Raw genomic sequence first — 19,501 nt, 5'->3', positions numbered from 1 at the left:
TAAAAATTGAGTTCTTAAGGATTAAATCCAAATTTGTTTGTATTGTATGTAAAAGTTAAATCCTAAAAACTGTAATGAAAGCAGTGGTTTTCAAACTTTTTGGGGCACATGCCCCTTTTGGAGATTAACCCGGTTGAAATTTTCTCCTGACGGATGGGGGTGGGGATTGCTTGTGCTGAAAATTGTAAACCGGAGATGGAGTTGAAAAATTTAACTGTCGCTAAAATAAATACATAAATAAATGAAGTACTGGTTGAATCAATCTAAAGTCCTCTCTTGTGCTGCTGGCATTGGTGCGTAGCATTCTGTGCAGAGTTGTTTGGTGTGTTTTTGCAAAAAATAAATAAATAATGCGTACTGAAATCGTCTTTCATTAGAAATTTTTTTTTTCCCCCATCGGGCCTTAATTTTTAATCTTGAAATGTCAACGGCACCAAAAATTTTTCATCTTGAAATGTCAACGGCACCAAAATGTAGGTGACACCTTTTGTAATATGATATATGTTGTCATCTTTTTTATTATTGTTTTTGTGTCCTGTTAAGATGTATGTCCTTGCATAAATGTGGGTCTGTATGCCTTTGTGCTGCAACAGTTTTACTGCGCAACAGGGGAGTTTGAAATACTCCTGCCTACAGTGTGCATGTATGGGGTGAGTAGTAAGAGGCTAAACTCCTGTTGGCCCGTCCTGGCCCGACTGGTCAGTAGATCACAAAGAAGTGGGGTGAAGCCCTAAGCCGTTGGTAGCGTTGTAATTTACTGAGAAGTGGACAAGTATGCATGCAGCCTGGATGAATTGAAACACATTGATTTCTTTTTTTTTTTGATGCATTAAATTCACTGTCATCCATACCTCTTGCCCTTCTTTTGTCCTTCCTCAGGATACAACCATCCTGCTCTCCTCAAACTGATGTCCAACCCCAACAATCTGGTTGGTCTTTTTCTTAATCATGTTTGCTGCAATTATGTGTTGCTTTACATTGTGTTGATCAACAACACGGATTTGTTATTATGTTTCAGAGTACAATTGTGAACAGGCCAGCCCTCGGGATAATGCCTCCTGAGAATTTTCCTGACAAAATCACAGAAAGTCTTCTTTCAGTGAGTTACTTGCACACAAAAATGCTCATTTTGATGCAACTGAATTTTTATTTTTCAGATAGGAAATGTACCTGCGGTACTGTAAACAAAGCATGTATCATATAATGTATCGTGTTTTCATCAACAGCACTGCACTGTCCTTTTCTGTCTCTTATCTTCTGCTTTTCAGGTGGCTCCAAGTGGACTGAGTCGTGTCCAGACAATGGCCTGTGGTTCATGCTCCAATGAGAATGCATACAAGGCCATGTTTATCTGGTACAGGGTGAGGACAGCACATACACTCAAATCAGTCTGGCTCAGACTATGTGAAAAAGAAAAAACTTTAGACAAAATTTGATTTATTTTTCTTTTGATTATGACTGATTATGATGCTTATTCGACAAGTCAAGAAAAAAATAGTAAGATGCCACACATCAAGCAATGTGGCTAAACCCTATGGAACTGTTGTCCAGTGTGCGGCGTTTGGCAACTGTTTTCATGAGTGCCCGAACAGTTTGTCACTAGTTTTGCTGAGATTCAAAATTTGATTTGATTCACCTGTGTACGCCATCCCAACGTCACATATTACAATAAATTAAAATGCACATACGATTTCACTGGCGAGAAACAACAGATGCCCCATTGCCGCCAAGCCATATGAATACAGTATATAAAGGCGACCAGTTCAATGTGTCCCCTATCTCTCCCTTGAAGATAGCTGGGACAGATTTCATATGTATATAATATACTGTAATATATATATATATATATATATATATATATATATATATATAAAGAGAGAGAGGGAGAGAGAGCACCATCAGTCCCTAAGATGAGCCAAAACAATGCATTGCGTTATAGGAGTAAGATATACAAAACTATAAATGGGACATCTTATATTACCTCTACTACTACTGTGGCTCAAGCATTGAGTATAAAGGAAACCTGATAGAGAAGGATAAGATGGAAGGGAGACATCTTGTGAAATCCCCTTTTGTCTAGTTCTGTGGCATCTTAACAAAGGGATGATTCATGACAAGCAGTCTAAAATCTTCAATCTAATCTCAAATCAAATGTTAATGCAATTATATCTCATTGTGTTTGATTCTTGGTGTAGAATAAAGAGCGGGGCCACAGCTCACCATCTGATGAAGACCTCAATTCCTGCATGATAAACCAGGTGAAGAAAACACTCCAAATTAGATTTCCTATTATAGTCTGCATGGTTCTTGGTACAAATCTCGATATTTTTGTTGGTTATGATCTTTTGATGTTCCTTGTGTTTCAGAGCCCAGGTTGTCCAGACTTCAGTATTTTATCTTTCATGGGTGGTTTCCATGGTCGAACTCTGGGTAAGTATCCACTCTTAGCTACACAGTGCTTCAAATTCTGTGAATTTAATATTACCTTTTGTCTACTGATCTCCTGGAAGCAAAATAGGTTTTAACTACTTTTTAATTATTCTTGTAATGAAAGATTTACAGTCATCACATCAAGGCATGGAATTGTATTTAAGGTACTATTTTGACGGACATATTTATTTATTTATTTTTACTGTCTTGTACAGGTTGCTTGGCTACGACACACTCCAAAGCAATACATAAGCTGGATGTGCCCTCTTTTGATTGGCCGATAGCCCCATTCCCCAGACTTCAGTATCCATTGGAAGAGTTCAGCAGAGAGAATGCGCAGGAAGAGGCTCGGTGTTTGGAGGAGGTAGGGTAGCAGTGTGTGTTCTGATGATAATAAGAAGCATACTAAAAATATATGCAGTACACTGAGGGCACTATGAATCGTGTATCTTGGATGTGTCTTCAGGCAGAGGACCTGATCGTTAAGTGGAGAAAGAAGGGTAAGCCTGTTGCTGGGATTGTAATCGAACCCATACAAGCTGAAGGAGGAGATAATCACGCCTCTCCGGATTTCTTCAGGAGTCTCCGAAAAATTGCACAGAAGGTAAACGTCATAGCACTCAGATTCGCCACATAGCCTGCATCTTTTCAAGTAAAGCATCAAAGTAGGTCGCTTACCACGAAATCCGTCATGTCAGTTTGAAATAGATCAGTGTCGGTGTCCAACATTGAACGTTGAATGACATTATTAGTCGCAATTGAGGGAAAGGTTAGAGTGTTTACTTATCCGGACCCTTACTTCTTTTGTAGGTTTTACAAAATCAACATTATGACAGGGGTGTTTGCTACAGCAAGTTGGTCTTTATGGGTACAACTCATGTTTCATTCTGGGGTAGTTGGGTGTGACAAATCCAGCGTGATCTTATATTATAATTTGTCGATTTTTAAGTTATACATGGTTCAGCGAGTGTTTTTCCTGTTTTATACTGCATCATTTGAGCTAACAAGGAATCTAACTAGAAGAGATTAGTTGATGACTATCGATGCAGAAAAGAAAGGAAAGAAGAATGGTTTGTGGTCTCTGAATGAAGTTATGTTAGTAGTTATGATTATATTATTTTACTTCACAGTACTTTATTAATTATCTTGGCTTCAAATTCACCAAAATAATGGTTTAATTTCTTTTATCACACACATGGTCAAATTATTATTCAAATTACCCTTTTCTTCATCCAGCATGGCTGTGCTTTCCATGTGGACGAGGTCCAAACTGGAGGAGGGTGCACGGGAAAGTTCTGGGCCCATGAGCACTGGGGCATTGAGGACCCCGCTGACATTGTCTCTTTCAGCAAGAAGCTTCTGACTGGTGGCTTCTACTACAAGCTTGAATTCCAGGCTGATAAGGTTGGACATTTTTTTACACTTAATGATACAAAGACTAAAGTCTTCTCATAATATATCTAAATCTGTAACATCCATTCATCCATCCATCCATCCATCCATCCATTTTCTACCACTTCTTCGGATTGGGTCGCAGGGGAAGTAACTTTGGCAAGGATACCCAGACTTCCCATTCCCCGGCATTTCTTCCAGCTCTTCTGGAGGGATCCCAAGGCGTTCCAAGGCCAGCTGAGAGACATAGTCTCTCCAGCGTGTCCTGGGTCATCCCCGGGGTCTCTATCCAGGGACATACCTGGAACACCTCACCAGGGAGGCGTCCAGTAGGCATCCCGATCAGATGCCCCAGCCATATTTTCTGGCTCTTCACAATGCAGTGGAGCAGCAGCTCGAGACTGAGGCCCTCCCAGATGACCGAACTTCTCACCCTATCTCTAAGGGAGAGCCCGGACACCCTGGGGAGGAAAGTCTTTTCGGCCGATTGTATCCAGGATCTTGTTCTTTTGGTCACAACCCACAGCTTGTGCCCATTGGTGAGGGTAGGAACGTAGATCGACTGGTAAATTGAGAGCTTCGCCTTTCAACTTAGAAGCCTCTTCACCACAATGCACCGATACAAAGTCCGCATCACTGCAAACGGTTCACCGATCCGTCTGTCGATCTCCTGCTCCATTCTTCCCTCACTCATCCCCGACTCGGAGAGGGCACGCCACCCATTGACGTGATTGGGGTACCATGGTCTCTGATTTGGTGGTGCCGATTCTCATCCCAGCCGCTTCACACTTGGCTGCAAACCGCTCCAGTGAGCGATGGAGATCCCAGCTTGATGAAGCCAACAGAACCACATCATCTACAAAGAGCGGAGATGCGATGCTGAGGCCACCAAACTGGACACCCTCTTTGTCTTGGCTCCGCCTAGAAATTCTGTCCATAAAAGTTGTGAACAAAATCGGTGACAAAGGGCAGCCTTGGCGGAGTCCAACTCTCACCGGAAACTAATCTGACTTCTTGCTGGTAATGTGGACCAAATTGAATGCAGTTGTACAGGGACCAAACAGCCCGTATCAGGGGGCTCGGTACCCCATACTCCCGAAGAACCCCCCCACAAGACTCCCTGAGGGACATGATCGAATGCAATCTCCAAGTCCACGAAACACATGTAGACTCATTGGGCGAACTTCCACGCACCCTAGAGGATCCTGCCGAGGGTGTAGAGCTGGTCCACTGTTCCACGGCCAGGACAAAAACCACATTGCTCCTCCTGGATCTGAGATTTGACTTCCCGACGGACCTTCATCGCCAACACCCCTGAATAGACCTTGCCAGGGAGGCTGAGGAGTGTGATCCCCCTATTGTTGGAAAAAACCCTCCGGTCCCCCTTCTTGAAAAGTTGGAGCACAACCCCAGTCTGCCAATCCAGAGGTGCTATCCACTATGCCCATGCGATGTTCCAGAGGCCTGTCAATCAGGACAGCCCCACAATAACCAGAGCCTGAAGGAACTCCAGGCGAATCTCATCTCCCACCTGAGCCCTGCCACCAAGGAGCTTTTTAACCACTTTGGTGACCTAACTCCGGAGATAGAAGATCCTGCACCAGAGAAACCAGACTCACCTTCCTCATGGGAAGGCATGTTGGTGCAATTGAGGAGGCCTTCAAAAGATTCTCCCCACTGACTCACAACATTCTGAGTTGAGATCAGCAGTGCCCCATCCCCACTATACATAATTTTGACGGTGCACTGCTTCCCGCTCCTGAAACACTGGACGGTAAACCAGAATTTCCTCAAAGCCGTCCTGAAATCGTTCTCCATGGCCTCACCGAACTCTTCCCACACCCGTGTTTTTGCCTCAGTGACCACTGAAGCTGCATTCTGCTTGGCCAACCGGTACCTATCAGCTGCCTTGGGAGTCCCGCTTTCTAAAAATACCCGATAGGACTACTTCTTCAGCTTGACAGCCTCCCTCACTGTTAGTGTCCACCAACGTGTTCGGGAGTTGCCGCCATGACAGGCACAGAACACCACTTGGGTTCTGACCGGGGGGGTTGAGTTCTTCCCAATCACGCCCTTCCAGGTCTCACTGTCATTGCCCATGTGAGCATTGAAGTCCCCCAGCAGAATGATGTAGCCCCCAGAGTGAGCACTCGCTTGCACTCCTACTAAGGATTGCAAAAAGGGTGGGTATGGTGAACTGCTATTTGGTGCATAAGCACAAACAACAGTCAGGACCCGTCCCCCTACCTGAAGGCGGAGAGACTACACTCTCATCCACCAGGGTAAACCCCAACGTACAGGCCCCGAGCCAGGGGGCAATGAGTATACCTATACCTGCTCGGCGTTTCTCACCATGGGCAACTCCAGAGTGGAACAGAGTCCAACCCCTCTCAAGAGGAGTGGTACCAGAGCCCAAGCAGTGCATAGAGGCAAGTCTGACTGTATCTAGTCAGAACTTCTCGATCTCACACACCAACTCGGGCGCGTTCCCTGTCAAAGAGGTGACATTCCATGTCCCTAAAGCTAGTTTCTGTAGTCGGAGATCAGATCGCCAAGGTCCCCGCCTTTCACCACCATCTAGCTCACATCGCACCTGACCCCTAGGTGATGAGCCCATGGGAATGAGGACCCATCTTACCCTTTCGGGCTGTGCCCAGCTGAGCCCAATGGGTGCAGCCCCGGTCAACCAGGTGCTCGCCTTCGAGCCCCAGCTCCAGACCTGGCTCAAGAGGGGGGCCCCGGTGACCCACGTCTGGGCTGGGGAAACCAAGATCCAGTTTTTGTATTCGTCATAGGGGTTTTGGAGTCGTACTTTGTCTGGTCCCTCACCTTGGACCTTTTTTTTTTTGCCATGGGTGACCCTACCAGGGGAATGACGCACCAGACAACTTAGCTCCGAGGATCATCGGGACACACATACCCCTCCACCACAATAACTTGACGGCTCAAGGAGGGGAATCTGTAACATATCTATTTCTATTGTTGTAGAACCAGAATCGGAATCATCTTTATTCGCTATGTCAAAAACACACAAGGATTTTGTCTCCAATAGGTGAAGCTGCTCTCATATGACAACAAAGAGTCAATTAACAAAGAAAACAAGAGAGTAAATAGGAGGCCGGCTTGTTAGAACACAGCTAATGTGCACATGTGCAGTGACACATGTCAGAAGAGGCCAGGATTGGTCAGACTGACTGTCAGTCAATTGGTGGGTGAGATCGACGTATTGGCCAAACCTAAATTAAGCGACGAAATGGATGGTAGGCTGATGTCTTTTTTTTTTTTTTTTGGCACACCATCGACCAAAATTGCCTCACTGATCGACTGGTCCAGGGGTGCTCAATGTGTCAATGGCGATCGAATGATTGATCGCGTGAAGGCGTGCCCAAAAAAAATCTAATATTACTTCTTACGACAGCCTGATGTCTTATTTTTTTTTTTATAAATTTTGAAAATGTAGTTGGAAGCCAGTGTGTTTGGAGTCCAAAATTCATAGCTGTGTCACAATTTTCTTTTGTGTGCTGTTTCTCTGTTTTCAGCCCTACCGCATCTTTAACACATGGATGGGTGACCCTTCAAAGAACTTGTTACTGGCTGAGGTCCTTAGTGTGATCCGCAGAGAAAACCTTCTGGTGGAGGTGAACCGTTCAGGAAAAGCCTTGATGAATGGCCTGTATGAATTACAGGTAAATCATTTGTATGTTCAATCTATATGATACTGAATGTAAAGTTACTTTCCATTTCCAACTTTGCCTGAAGTTTTTTTCCGCGGTGACAATATTTCTGTCCGTTCTATATGTTTGAGCTTCTCAAAACTGACTTCTGCGTATTTTCAAAGCAATCTTCAGAAAATAAGACAGATGATTGTTACTGGCTCTTACTTGGTGAGAATATGACCTAGATGCCTCTGCTCCTTAGGCTCAGTTCCCTGGAATCGTGAGTAGAGCTCGAGGACAAGGAACCTTCTGTGCCATCGATGTCTGCGATGATGAAACACGCAGCAACATACTTGTGAAGGCACGAAATAAGGGTATGTGACATGTCACTCATTATTTAATTCTTGCTTGTTGATTCTGTAACATTTATGAACATGAGAGGATCAAACGGGTCAAATTAGCCCACCTACCTCTTGCTTATCTTTTCATTGCTCTGTGGTTCCATACATGGCACATGCACACACACACACAAAAAGGGGTCTATGGCAATGAAGTTGGAGGGTGCCTTGCACAGAATCTGTGACGTGCACACATAGTCCCTACGGGTGCTCCTGCATTAGCCCTTTTGCCCTGGACAGGAAACATTCCCTTTTGCCCAGAGCCCCTATATTCATCAATATTGGGGGAAAGTAAAGAAAACTCTTTATCATCAATTCACCCGTAAAGTGTTTTGATATCTGAAAGGCATTTATTTGAGTCCATGAGAGACTTTTACCTCTCACTGATCTGCTGCACATATATGCTCCCACCCCTACTAGCCTTTTGGCTCTCATGCTTCCAGTATATGAGTGCTGCCTCCTGCGACTCCGGGGTACAGGTAGGAAAGAATGTGTGGAATCTCTGGGTGTATGGTATATCTAAAAAGAAAAATCTAGAAATCACAATATATGATTTTTTAACGATTTATTTGTCTGATACAGCTGCAAATAAACGTTTGAACACCTGAGAAAAGCAATGTTAATATTTGGTACAGTAGCCTTTGTTTGGAATTACAGTAGTTGTTCACTAGGTTTGCACACACTGCAGGAGGGATTTTGGCCCACTCCTCCACACAGATCTTCTCTAGATCAGACAGGTTTCTGGGCTGTCGCTGAGAAACATAGAGTTTCAGCTCCCTCCAAAGATTTTCTTTTGAGTTTAGGTCTGGAGACTGGCTAGGCCACGCCAGAACCTTGATATGCTTCTTACGGAGCCACTCCTTGGTTTTCCTGGCTGTGTGCTTCAGGTCATTGTCATGTTGAAAGACCGAGCCATGAGGTATCTTCAATGCGCTGACTGAGGGAAAGAGGTTGTTCTCCAAAATCTCACAATAGATAGCCGCGGTCATCTTCTCTCCTGAATACAGTGCAGTCGTCCTGTCCCATGTTCAGAAAAACACCCCCAAAGCATAATGCTACCACCACCATGCTTACCAGTAGGTATGGTGTTCTTGGGATGGAACTCATCATTTGTCTTCCTCCAAACACCGTTAGTGGAATTCTGACCAAGAAGTTCCATTTTGGTCTCATCTGACAACAAAACTTTCTCCCGTGACTCCTCTGTATCATCCAAATGGTCATTGGCAAACTTAAGACGGGCCTTGACATGTTGGTTTAAGCAGGGCAACCTTCCGTGCCCTGTATTATTTCAAATCATGACATCTTAGTGTATTACCAACAGTCACCGTGCAAAACAGCGGTCCCAGCTCTATTCAGGTCATTGACCAAGTCCTGTCGTGTAGTCCTGGGCTGATTCCTCACCTTTCTAAGGATCATTGAGACCTTGTTTTGGAGACAAGGTGAGAGAGAGCAGACTTCAATGGTAAGGACATGTCCAGGGGCAAGAGAGTGAGTCTATAGGTAGAAGGGTACTGAGGATGGAGCTGCCAGGCAAAAGAGCAAGAGGAAGACCAAAGAAAAGGTTGATGGATGTTGTGAGAGAGGACATGAAGACTGTGGGTGTTAGAGAGGAAGATGCATGAGATATGCTTAGATGGAAAAAGATGACACGCTGTGGCGACCCCTAGTCGGGACAAGCTGAAAGGAAAAGAAGAAGAATTGAGACCCCACAAGGTGATATCTTGCACGGGGCTCCACTTCAATTGAGATTGACCGTCATGTTTAGCTTCTTCCATTTTCTAATTATTGCTCCAACAGTGGACCTTTTTTCACCAAGCTGCTTGGCAATTTCTCAGTAGCCCTTTCCAGCCGTGTGGAATTGTACAATTTTGTCTCTGGTGTCTTTGGACAGCTCTTTGATCTTGGCCATGTTACAAGTATGAGTCTGACTGATTCTATGGGGTGGACAAGTGTCTTTCTGGAGCTAACGACCTCACACAGGTGCATCTGATTCAGGATAATACATGGAGTGGAGGTGGACTTTTAAAGGCGGATTAACAGGTCTTTGAAGGTCAGAATTCTAGCTGATAGACAGGTGTTCAAATGCTTATTTGCAGCTGTATCACACAAATAAATTGTTTAAAACACATACATTGTGATTTCTGGATTTTTCTTTTTAGATTATCTCTCTCCCAGTGGACATGGACCAAAGATAAAAATTTCACACCCCTCCATGATTTCTAAGTGGGAGAACTTGCAATATAGCAGGGTGTTCAAATACCTAATTTCTTCACTGTATTGGTTGAGCATGACTGGCAAATTATTGTACTGTATTCTGATTTTGTTTCACACAACGTCCTTACTTCAATGGAATTGGGTTTGTGTTTCTGTGCCTTAAAATACGATATCTGAGATCCGTTATTCTATGCACATGCAGATGACAAACTGAACCATAGCTGATGTTGTGTTGTAAAATGATATAATTGAAAGTTTTTCCCAATTTACTTTTGTTTTGCATTAAAACAAAGGGAAAACATTATTGAACTGCAAGAAGCTTGACACCCTTGCAGTATTATAATTACTAGATTAAACATTCGATTAAAAGTTAGGAATGTACTGTATTTTACCAGATAAAACTCATTTTAATTTTATTTTTTTTGTAAACACCTTTGCTTTGTCCAACAATTTTTGATCTGCGCTTCTCTACATGAGTATTAGATATGAATGGATCTTGATGCCATGATTGTATTTTGTCAATAGGTATCTTGCTTGGAGGGTGTGGGGATCGGTCAATCCGTTTCCGTCCATCCCTGGTCTTCAAGGAGTACCACGTGCACATGTTCCTCAACATATTTAATGATGTGTTGGCCCAGATCAAATGATAAGCAAAATAACATTCTAAGAAGAAATCCAGAATAGAAGGAAACCTCCTTACAACCCACTGACAAGAGAAGCACAAGCCACACTAATGAAAAAGAACTTTGAAAGAGCCAAGGTCGGTTGAGTTTAACCGAGCCACAAGATTGATAACAATGTCCCCGTACATGTGATGTCATGAACCTATGAATTGATTTTTTTTTTTAAATTTCACATCAGTGTTGTGATTCTATAAATCAGTGTGGGACTGACAGTCAACCGAAGTGAAGGTGAATCTATCACGTGGACAGACATAAAGTGCCAATGCAGTAGGTGAAGTATCCAACGTGCAACACTGTAAACTACAGTATATTCTTTACCAACATCACTCCCCTTGTAAATATAAACAGGTTATTTTCAAAAGATACTGTACTCCCTTTTAAATGTTGTAGTCCATTTTTCATTAAACACAAACTGATGGCTCATCTCCTATGCACCAGTTCCACCGGATTCTCATCAAAGACTACAATGAATATGTGATGAAATCTGATTTCATTTCACATTCATAAAAATGTCGTAAACCAAGCTATTTTGTCATACAAGTATTGAGTGTCTTTATGTATAACTACTTGTCCCTTTACAATAAGAATTAGTCATGCATGTATGGACCTGAAACATACTGTGCAATCGTTTTTGTACAGTTTTTGGAGTTTTGTTACTTCTTTTGAAAAAAAATGACATTCATTAATTCTTTATGAATCTCACAGAAGTTACGAATGATTTGCAAACCATCAACAGCAGAACAATTCTACCCTTTGTAAGACTAGCCATCTTAAAATTGTAGGACCATTATTTTGACAGCATCAATTACATGTAAATGACCCCAAAAAGTACTCCCAGCTTTAACTCTATGTTCAGAGCAACAAAATGGATTTATACCCTTATCATGTCATCACTAAAATTGCCACAAATACTTGTTTGAGTAATCAGATCATCTTTGATGCAGTATTCATTGCAGTGTCCCATTTAAAATGTCTGCCTGTCGTCTTGCTATTAATATGAATGACTCCGCTTCATATGTAGTAGCACAGACAAATGCCAACCTCAAATTGACCAAGAAAAGCTCTCTGACCATTTACTGCCTGATACCTGGCATTTCTTACTTGTTAATCAGAGAACACTGGAGACAGAAATAGCCATCCATCCATTTTCTGAGTCGCTTATCCTCATGAGAATCGCGGGAGTGCTGGAGCCAATCGCAGATGTCATCAGGGAGGGAGAAATATCATGTACTTTTTTTTCCAAAAAACATCAAGAAGGAATGAATAATTAGCACTGTCTGGTGTTTTTCTAGAACTGTTTGAAAATGTATTGCCCGATACTTGGTATTTTTTATTAGTTTTATTGTTTTTGTTTATTGTTAAAATTGTTTTATCATTCTCTCAAATCATGCAGTGATTGTGGCAGGTCATAAAAGCCCATTCACTTTATTCCCATGAACAGAACAGACTTTATTTGACTGCTATCGGCCCTTAGTGTTTTCTTTGGAAAGAACATGTTGAACGAATAAAATAAAAAACTAAAACCAAATGTTACTCACTAGCTACAGGTCAACGATATGGAATCCCATAGGTTGAGGTGGTTTATTTTCTTTATTCAACTTTGAAGGCTAAAGATGTGCTTGTGCTCTGTGCTGGAAAATTCGCTGTGTAAGTTCAAAATCGAGTGGACTCAAGTTATTCAACTTAAATGGATGTGATTTTTACAAGGATATTGCGCTTAATGTCTAACAGCTTCATAGCACATTCATATGTGTTTGTGTAAATTCAAAAGATGCATGTGAAATTATCTTTGAACACTGCGACATCATGTCAGACAATCTTTGTGAATGTTCCATGTAGTCTTTTGAGCAGGTGTCAGAAACGTGTATCCAGTAAGATACCATCTGTCTTGTTTAAAATACTTAAACATAGTGTACATTAAAATTTTCTCTGGAACTGTTTCCTTGGTTAACGCTGAGGAATCCAAAATATATACAGGATTCTAATACTGTGAGTATGTGTGTTCATATATATATATATATATATATATATATATATATATATATATATATATATATAAGGATTAGAGTGGAGATAAGCCTGTTGAAAATTTTGCACTTCAGAAATGATCTAGATAATTATTAATGTAATTATTTTAGATGTCTAAAACTATTGTCTTTGTTATATCAATAAAAATAGATGAATCGGTGTACTGTGACAAATAAATGACATTTTGACTAATATGTCGTTTTTATTTGTCTTTCTGGCTGCTCCATTTTTATCAGTCCTCAAATGGTCAAATCCGTATTTGCGCTAACACTTATTTTTCAACAGAATGTAATACAAGATTCTACTGTTGTGTTAATTTGTCTTGGCACACGTGCATGTATTTCATATGCTTTTGCAGTGTTTCGTCACTTCTCATCACAATGAACGTAAGCACGCGTCAACACCGAGGCAGTTTGCGTTCGTGTGACAACGTGGCGATTAACAGCCAATAAGAACGACTGCGACGAGTGTGGCTTGTGTGATTCGTCAACAGCTTCTTAAGGGCTGCGTTGATTTGTTATTTGTAAGGCAAAACCCGCCTCCTCATCGGTGATATTTAAAGGTACAGACTGCCAACGCGGACAGAGTTCTCTCTTTTAGGCTCCAAGTTTAAATCAAGGTGTCCTCAGGAACTTTCAGGAAAGTGGTAAGTTTTTCATGAAATTGGTCTTAAAACTTGATAAAATATAACAATAAAACGAAACACCGCTTGTTTATTATCCAAGTCATTCACAGTGTGTTTTTTGCACAGCTCTGACGTTACGCTATTGTGATGGGAGTCATGGTAAACGGTACTGTCAGGGAGGGATATGAATTCTTTTTTAGCCCTTTGTTGATATATTTAATTATTTTAGAAACTATAGTGTGCAATTCAAATAACAGACGATGTTTCACGAACTTCTGGGTGTATAATAAAATTGTAATTGTCGGACATAAATGCATGGTAATGTCAACTTGCATACCCAAGGGTCTTCTCTAGTCTAGTTTATTTTTATTTTTTTTTTCCTGAGCTGCTTATCTTCACAAGGGCCGCGGAAGTGCTTGAAGCCTATCCCAGGAGGCCCTGCCTCCTGTACCCCCAGGGTGCACCCTGCCTCCTTGGGCAGGAGGTAGCCTACACCCACAGCTGGTTGCCAGCAAATCGCATACTGTAACAAACGTATCGTGCTGGTTCAGTTTAGATGGCGTGCTTTAGTTTCCTTCCCTCACTTTGACACTGACATTGGGTGTGTACCTCCCCTCCAAATGAAATTGTTCTGGTCATGCATTTATATTATTAAATATTGGGTAGCCTCCGCTCCACAATCTGAGGAGAAGCAATAACTGTAAGGTGCCTTTACAAGTTAATCATGGTCACTTTGATTGGCATAAACATTCTTTTTGGTCTTTGCTGAACAAATGTCACATTGTAACATCCCTCCATCCTTAGTTGCTGATAGGTTATCACAATGCTGCTGCAGTCACTCGTGTCCTTCTACGTCCTGGCCGCCGCCTTTGCCGTCCCTGCTCAAGAGAAACGCGTCCATCACCATGCCGACCTGAGCGACCATGTCCACAACGACGCCCATGACTTTCAGTATGACCACGAAGCCTTCCTGGGCAAAGAGGAGGCAAAGACCTTTGACCAGCTGACCCCTGAAGAGAGTAAAGACAGACTGTCGTAGGTTCTTCTCATGTCAGCATAATAGCAACCATGACAGAAATTGTCATGTTTCTTGTTGATATACAGACCTAAACGTGCTGGAGTCTATCCCAGTTGTAGCCCCTGTACACGCTTGACTGATAACCAGCCAGTGACAAACATGGACAAACTACCATTAGCAATTTAGTCTTCAATTAACCAAACTTGGTGGTTTATGAAAAGTGGGAGGATGCACGAGTTTCCAGAGAATCCAGCAAGCACGGCGCAAATATTAAAACTTAAAATCCAGATTTGAATCCCAAATCTAAGAACTGTGAGAAGGCTGTAGTAACCATATGATCATCATGCCACCCACTGTAGAAAGCAAATATTTGTACGTAATCGACTCTGTCCCTAAAATATTATTTTTAAAGATTGCCCATAAATGGCAAAAATGGTGGCAAAGCACTACTTCTTTCAATATGAAACTCCTCAATGGGCTTCAACATAGTTCCTTGGCCCCAGGATGTAACAGGAAATACAAATTAATGCAAATGAATACTTTACCTAATTTGGCCTGGGTACAAAAATGAATGAGTTTTTCAGCAAATAACAAGATAGTTCCCCACAAACATCTGAGTCGCTATCTTTCACAAATGTTTAATTCACTGTAAAAAGCCATGGGGTTTTTGCTCTAGTACTCCCATGAGACTTTGAATTTCTTGCTAGTTTAATGTTTAATCTAATTGGACTGAACGCACGAGCTGCAATACCCTATTTACAAACCTAGTGATTGGCGGGCAACCAGTTCAGGGTGTACTGTACCTCACCTAATGTACATTTTGGGTTGACACTCAGAGAAGAATGAAAGAGAGAAATACCATTTACTTCTTTTTTTGTCAAAAAACCCACTTCCTGTTGCCCCCTGCAGGAAGATTGTAGACCGTATTGACACGGACAAGGATGGCTTCATCAGCCATGCAGAGCTGCATTATTGGATCAAACACAGACAGAGGAGGTACATCGAGGAGAATGTGAACAAACACTGGAGGGATTATGACAAGAACCAAGATGACAAAATAGCATGGGGGGAGTACAAAAACACCACCTATGGATACTACATTGGTAAATCACTAAAGCCCATTTAGCGACGTCAATATCTTTCCATCTCCGACTGACATGTCTTGTGTCTTTTCAGATGAGGAGTTTGACGACATTGAGGACAAGGCCACCTACAAGTCCATGCTCACCAGAGACGAAAGACGCTTTAAGACTGCCGATCGTGACGGCGACGGAATTGCCACGCGTGAGGAATTCACTGCCTTCCTCCACCCAGAGGAGTTCGATTACATGAGAGACTTGATTGTACAGGTACTGACACACACCTTAAGACAATAAGTAGAATGTAAAACAACTTTTTTTCAGTTCTATTTCATTTGTGGCATGTAAAGGTGTGTTGATACCCGGGGTCGTGGGTTTGGAGGCCCACCCAAACCCGTTTGGATGCCCCCCTCCCTCCCAGGTGGATGCCTGGGGCCACTGCCCCTTCTGTCCCTTCTGCCCCACCCCTTTGCATCCCACAGTTTCGTGGCCCCCAAAATAGTGAATCGTAACACTTACGTTAATTGGATCACATGTAGTCTCTATTTTTCTTCTAAATGACACAACTATTTCTTTTAGGAAACAATTGAGGACATTGATAAGAATGGCGACGGCAAAATTAGTTTATCAGAATACATTGGTAAGTGAGCCCCATTTTCTCTCCGATCATCCATTTCCCTCTCAATTTGGAGGCTGAGTGTAATGTGTGGATGCTGTGATTGCCCATAGGTGACATGTACACACCAGAAGAGGGAGAGAGTGAGCCTGAATGGGTCCATACTGAGAAGAAACATTTCACTGATTTCAGGGATGCCAATCAGGTATTGGAATTATTCCCCGCAAACTTTACCAATTGTCTACTGTCAAACATCACATCGAAAACAGTTGCACTTGTGTGTTGGGTGTGAATGGGCTAGCTCATCCCTCCAACCCTGACAAATTTATTTTAATCAATGTGTGACAAGCTCAATAAGATTATAGCATTCACGCACAGCATTATTTTTTTCCATCTACCTCCATGACAGTCAAAAAAATCTAAACATTACATGTAGCTCTTTACAGATACCTGAATTGTTTTTGTAAAAGCAAATTTCTGTACAGTACTGGATTTCTTCCTTATTCTTGTTTATGCTCCCTAGCACCTGAAACACTACTTTGATGATACTCTTGGATTCATTTTTATAGACTATTTTCAGGTGTATTAAATGTGTAATAAAGAATCTCAAATAGTTATATACATACAAATCTTGGACACAAAAAGCATGAAATACAAAGCAGTAATTTGGCATCCTCCTAAAAGGTATATAAATGCCAATAGATGCTACAGTATGGCAGCAAAGCACTATTTTTACTTATTTCCTTTATCAAATAGTAAAATACATGTGAATCTACCTGTAAAAATAGCGTTACATTCAAAACAGTTGATAATTTTGAAAGATAAAATATCCAGACCAAACATTGTCCTTCAAGACAATTAGATGGAGTACCGATGGTGGTTACAAATGCTAAAGGAAAACCTGCAAGCTACTACACAATGAGAAACATTATTGCTGATCATAGAGAAGGTGCAATTTTATCAAAACTAGACAACATTCTATCATTAAAACAAAAGCAGGGAAATGTACTCAGAATTTTACTTCGAGCTGGTCAAATCGCCATCGACAATCAGTTGACACAAGGAGGCCTTTTGGCCTCACTCAGAAAAGAAGCAGTAAACACTAAATCAGTGAATTGTGTGTTCCTCATAATAACATGTGCATTACACAGGATGGTTACATGGATTTCAGTGAGGTGGCCCACTGGATTTTGCCCGGGGAAGTCGACCACGCTGACAATGAAGCCAAACACTTGATTCACGAGACAGACACTAACAAGGTAGCTCTTATACACACACTTTCACACACCACAAAATACACATAATCTTTGTAGCTCAGTTCATGGAAATTTGACCCAAATAATTCAAAATGTAAAATGCCTGAATAATCATCCAGAAATAGTAATAAAAAAAGAAGGCTATATAATTCATGTGTGGGTGGATGATATATATATATAGATGGAGGCACGTGCTCAGATATATTTATATAGCTATACATACAGTATAGCCAAAAAAGGCCAAAAGTCATACAAATGAGAAAAAAAGTTTTTAACTCATGTATTTATTTCTGTTAAGACAATCAACATGGTCAGTAATCCAACTATTAACAAAGGAGATGAAGGGAGGCTATGAGGGATATAAAAGTCAACACACCCCTTTCCTGTTCAACTGTCAATGAGAAGGGTGCAACATTGGAGTGTGTATGTACAATTTTCCCAAGGACTCAAATAAATGTCTTAGATTTCAAAGCACTTTGGGGAAAACTAATGCTTGCGAGGGTAATTTGTATTATGATATTGATGTATGGAAAAAAAAAAAGGTAGCAGGGCGGGCTACAGTAGAAACTGCACTTTTTTCACCCAGGCCAAGAGGGCCGCTTCATGAGCACCACCACCACCACATGCTTGGATAGATAAGAAAGATAGATAAGGGATAGATACCTAAAAATAATAGATATAATAGGTAAATATACAAATGCTACATGAGTAATTTCATCATTACTGATAATGACTGGCATAATTCATAATAATTGTGACTTAATCAAACTTTAATTAAGACTGATTGTCCTCTCTCTCTGTCTTAATTCATCTTCCTTTTCATCACCTCTCCATCTCCTGTGTCAATCATACTGATGTGACGATCAATCGTCAGGACGAGAAAATCACCAAGAAGGAAATCTTGGCCAACTGGAACATGTTTGTGGGCAGCCAGGCTACCAATTACGGAGAAGATTTGACAAAGAGTCATGACGAACTTTGATGAACTGTCAAATTCACAAGCTCACATGGGGTCTACGTGTGATTGGCTGTTACATGACAAGTATCACCCTTGCACAAACTATTCCGCATGCAGTCACATACTGTGTATGTGGTTAGAGGTAATATGTTAGTCCCACATAGCATTACTGTGGCCAGGTGAACAGTCCAAAAATATTTAAATTAGGAGGTGTTACACAATCTGTGGGTCATCTGGCATGCACTGACATTAAAGTGAAACGGTGTGTTTTAAGTTTGAGCTTAGAACGTGATTACAGTATTTCTAAATAACATCAGACCGTCATGGTAACATACAATCCCCTGACCGTTATGAGGTGCTGTACTTGAAATATTTTCAATATTGTACTTAAACCCTCTTGTGTATGAAAATTGCCTTTTCTGAACCAAAGATTTTAGCAGTTGACTGAATTACAATGTAACATTTATCTCATTAAGTTGTTGCTGAGTATAGGTGTTAGTTAAAAAAAAAAAAAAAAAAAAATTGTTACTGTGGATTGGACAATCTTGTACTTTTCTTGTTTGATTGGTTTACATCCTGCATTGAATATTCTTAATACTGCAGTCATAATGTTACTCTTTAAAGGAAATAAATTGGGATATTTGCAACTAGGTTTCACAATCAGTTGCAAAATGGGTTGTTAGCAAAGGCTTGAGATTGTGCATGACTAGTGCACAGAACTAGATGAAGATGGTCATGCAATATGTCCTTTAAATTATAATTTTCTTTGCAGTTTTAATAGGCAAGCCTAACAGAAGATTTCAATTATGTACAAATGCCATTTAATAATTTGTTTTTGTGTGCACAGTTATAACATCCATACCTTCTTATCAATTTACTCAGGGTTTCCAACAATATCTTTTCCATGATTAAGCCACTCTTGTATTGTTGCTTTGGTTTTTCCATCTTCCCTGTTACTGTGCGTATCAGGATGGTCTTCTGACGTTTTCTGAGATGCTTGACAAGTTCGACTTTATCAAGATCAGTACAATCACAGACTACGGAGCCATGGAGGTCGACGGCCATGACGAACTGTGAATGTTGATACCTCAGAAGAATATGACTTTTTTTTTTCTTTTTCTTTCATGTTTCCCAAACAAATACAGTAC

The 19,501-nt window shown here is 41.2% G+C and overlaps 2 protein-coding genes across 4 annotated transcripts in view; both read left to right on the top strand.

Annotated features, from left to right (window-relative positions):
* abat (4-aminobutyrate aminotransferase) overlaps positions 1-12,779 on the top strand; it is a 31,626-nt gene extending 18,847 nt beyond the window's left edge. For both annotated transcript variants that reach the window (XM_061846023.1, XM_061846024.1), the window contains 11 exons: positions 880-929; positions 1,019-1,099; positions 1,269-1,361; positions 2,196-2,258; positions 2,367-2,430; positions 2,646-2,794; positions 2,897-3,034; positions 3,667-3,834; positions 7,362-7,508; positions 7,741-7,852; positions 10,616-12,779. In XM_061846023.1, the coding sequence (XP_061702007.1) occupies positions 880-929; positions 1,019-1,099; positions 1,269-1,361; positions 2,196-2,258; positions 2,367-2,430; positions 2,646-2,794; positions 2,897-3,034; positions 3,667-3,834; positions 7,362-7,508; positions 7,741-7,852; positions 10,616-10,737 (1,187 nt within the window). In that variant the 3' untranslated portion in view covers positions 10,738-12,779. The remainder of the gene's footprint in view (positions 1-879; positions 930-1,018; positions 1,100-1,268; positions 1,362-2,195; positions 2,259-2,366; positions 2,431-2,645; positions 2,795-2,896; positions 3,035-3,666; positions 3,835-7,361; positions 7,509-7,740; positions 7,853-10,615) is intronic.
* A 538-nt stretch (positions 12,780-13,317) lies between these two features.
* rcn3 (reticulocalbin 3, EF-hand calcium binding domain) lies at positions 13,318-19,485 on the top strand. 2 transcript variants are annotated; one of them, XM_061846418.1, is made up of 8 exons: positions 13,318-13,447; positions 14,231-14,461; positions 15,354-15,547; positions 15,621-15,793; positions 16,103-16,163; positions 16,253-16,344; positions 17,291-17,398; positions 19,323-19,485. In XM_061846418.1, the coding sequence occupies exons 2-8, from the start codon at positions 14,250-14,252 to the stop codon at positions 19,428-19,430; spliced, it is 948 nt and encodes a 315-aa protein (XP_061702402.1). In that variant the 5' UTR covers positions 13,318-13,447; positions 14,231-14,249; the 3' UTR covers positions 19,431-19,485. The 2 variants fall into 2 exon arrangements, with proteins under 2 accessions (XP_061702402.1, XP_061702401.1); XM_061846417.1 differs by lacking the exon at positions 19,323-19,485 and adding an exon at positions 18,270-18,646.
* Positions 19,486-19,501: the final 16 nt, after the last annotated feature.

This window comes from Syngnathoides biaculeatus, chromosome 16, assembly GCF_019802595.1.
Source record: "Syngnathoides biaculeatus isolate LvHL_M chromosome 16, ASM1980259v1, whole genome shotgun sequence".
Classification (NCBI taxonomy): domain Eukaryota; kingdom Metazoa; phylum Chordata; class Actinopteri; order Syngnathiformes; family Syngnathidae; genus Syngnathoides; species Syngnathoides biaculeatus.
Note: the sequence above shows the minus strand (reverse complement) of the source record. Positions and strands in the feature narration are given on the sequence as shown.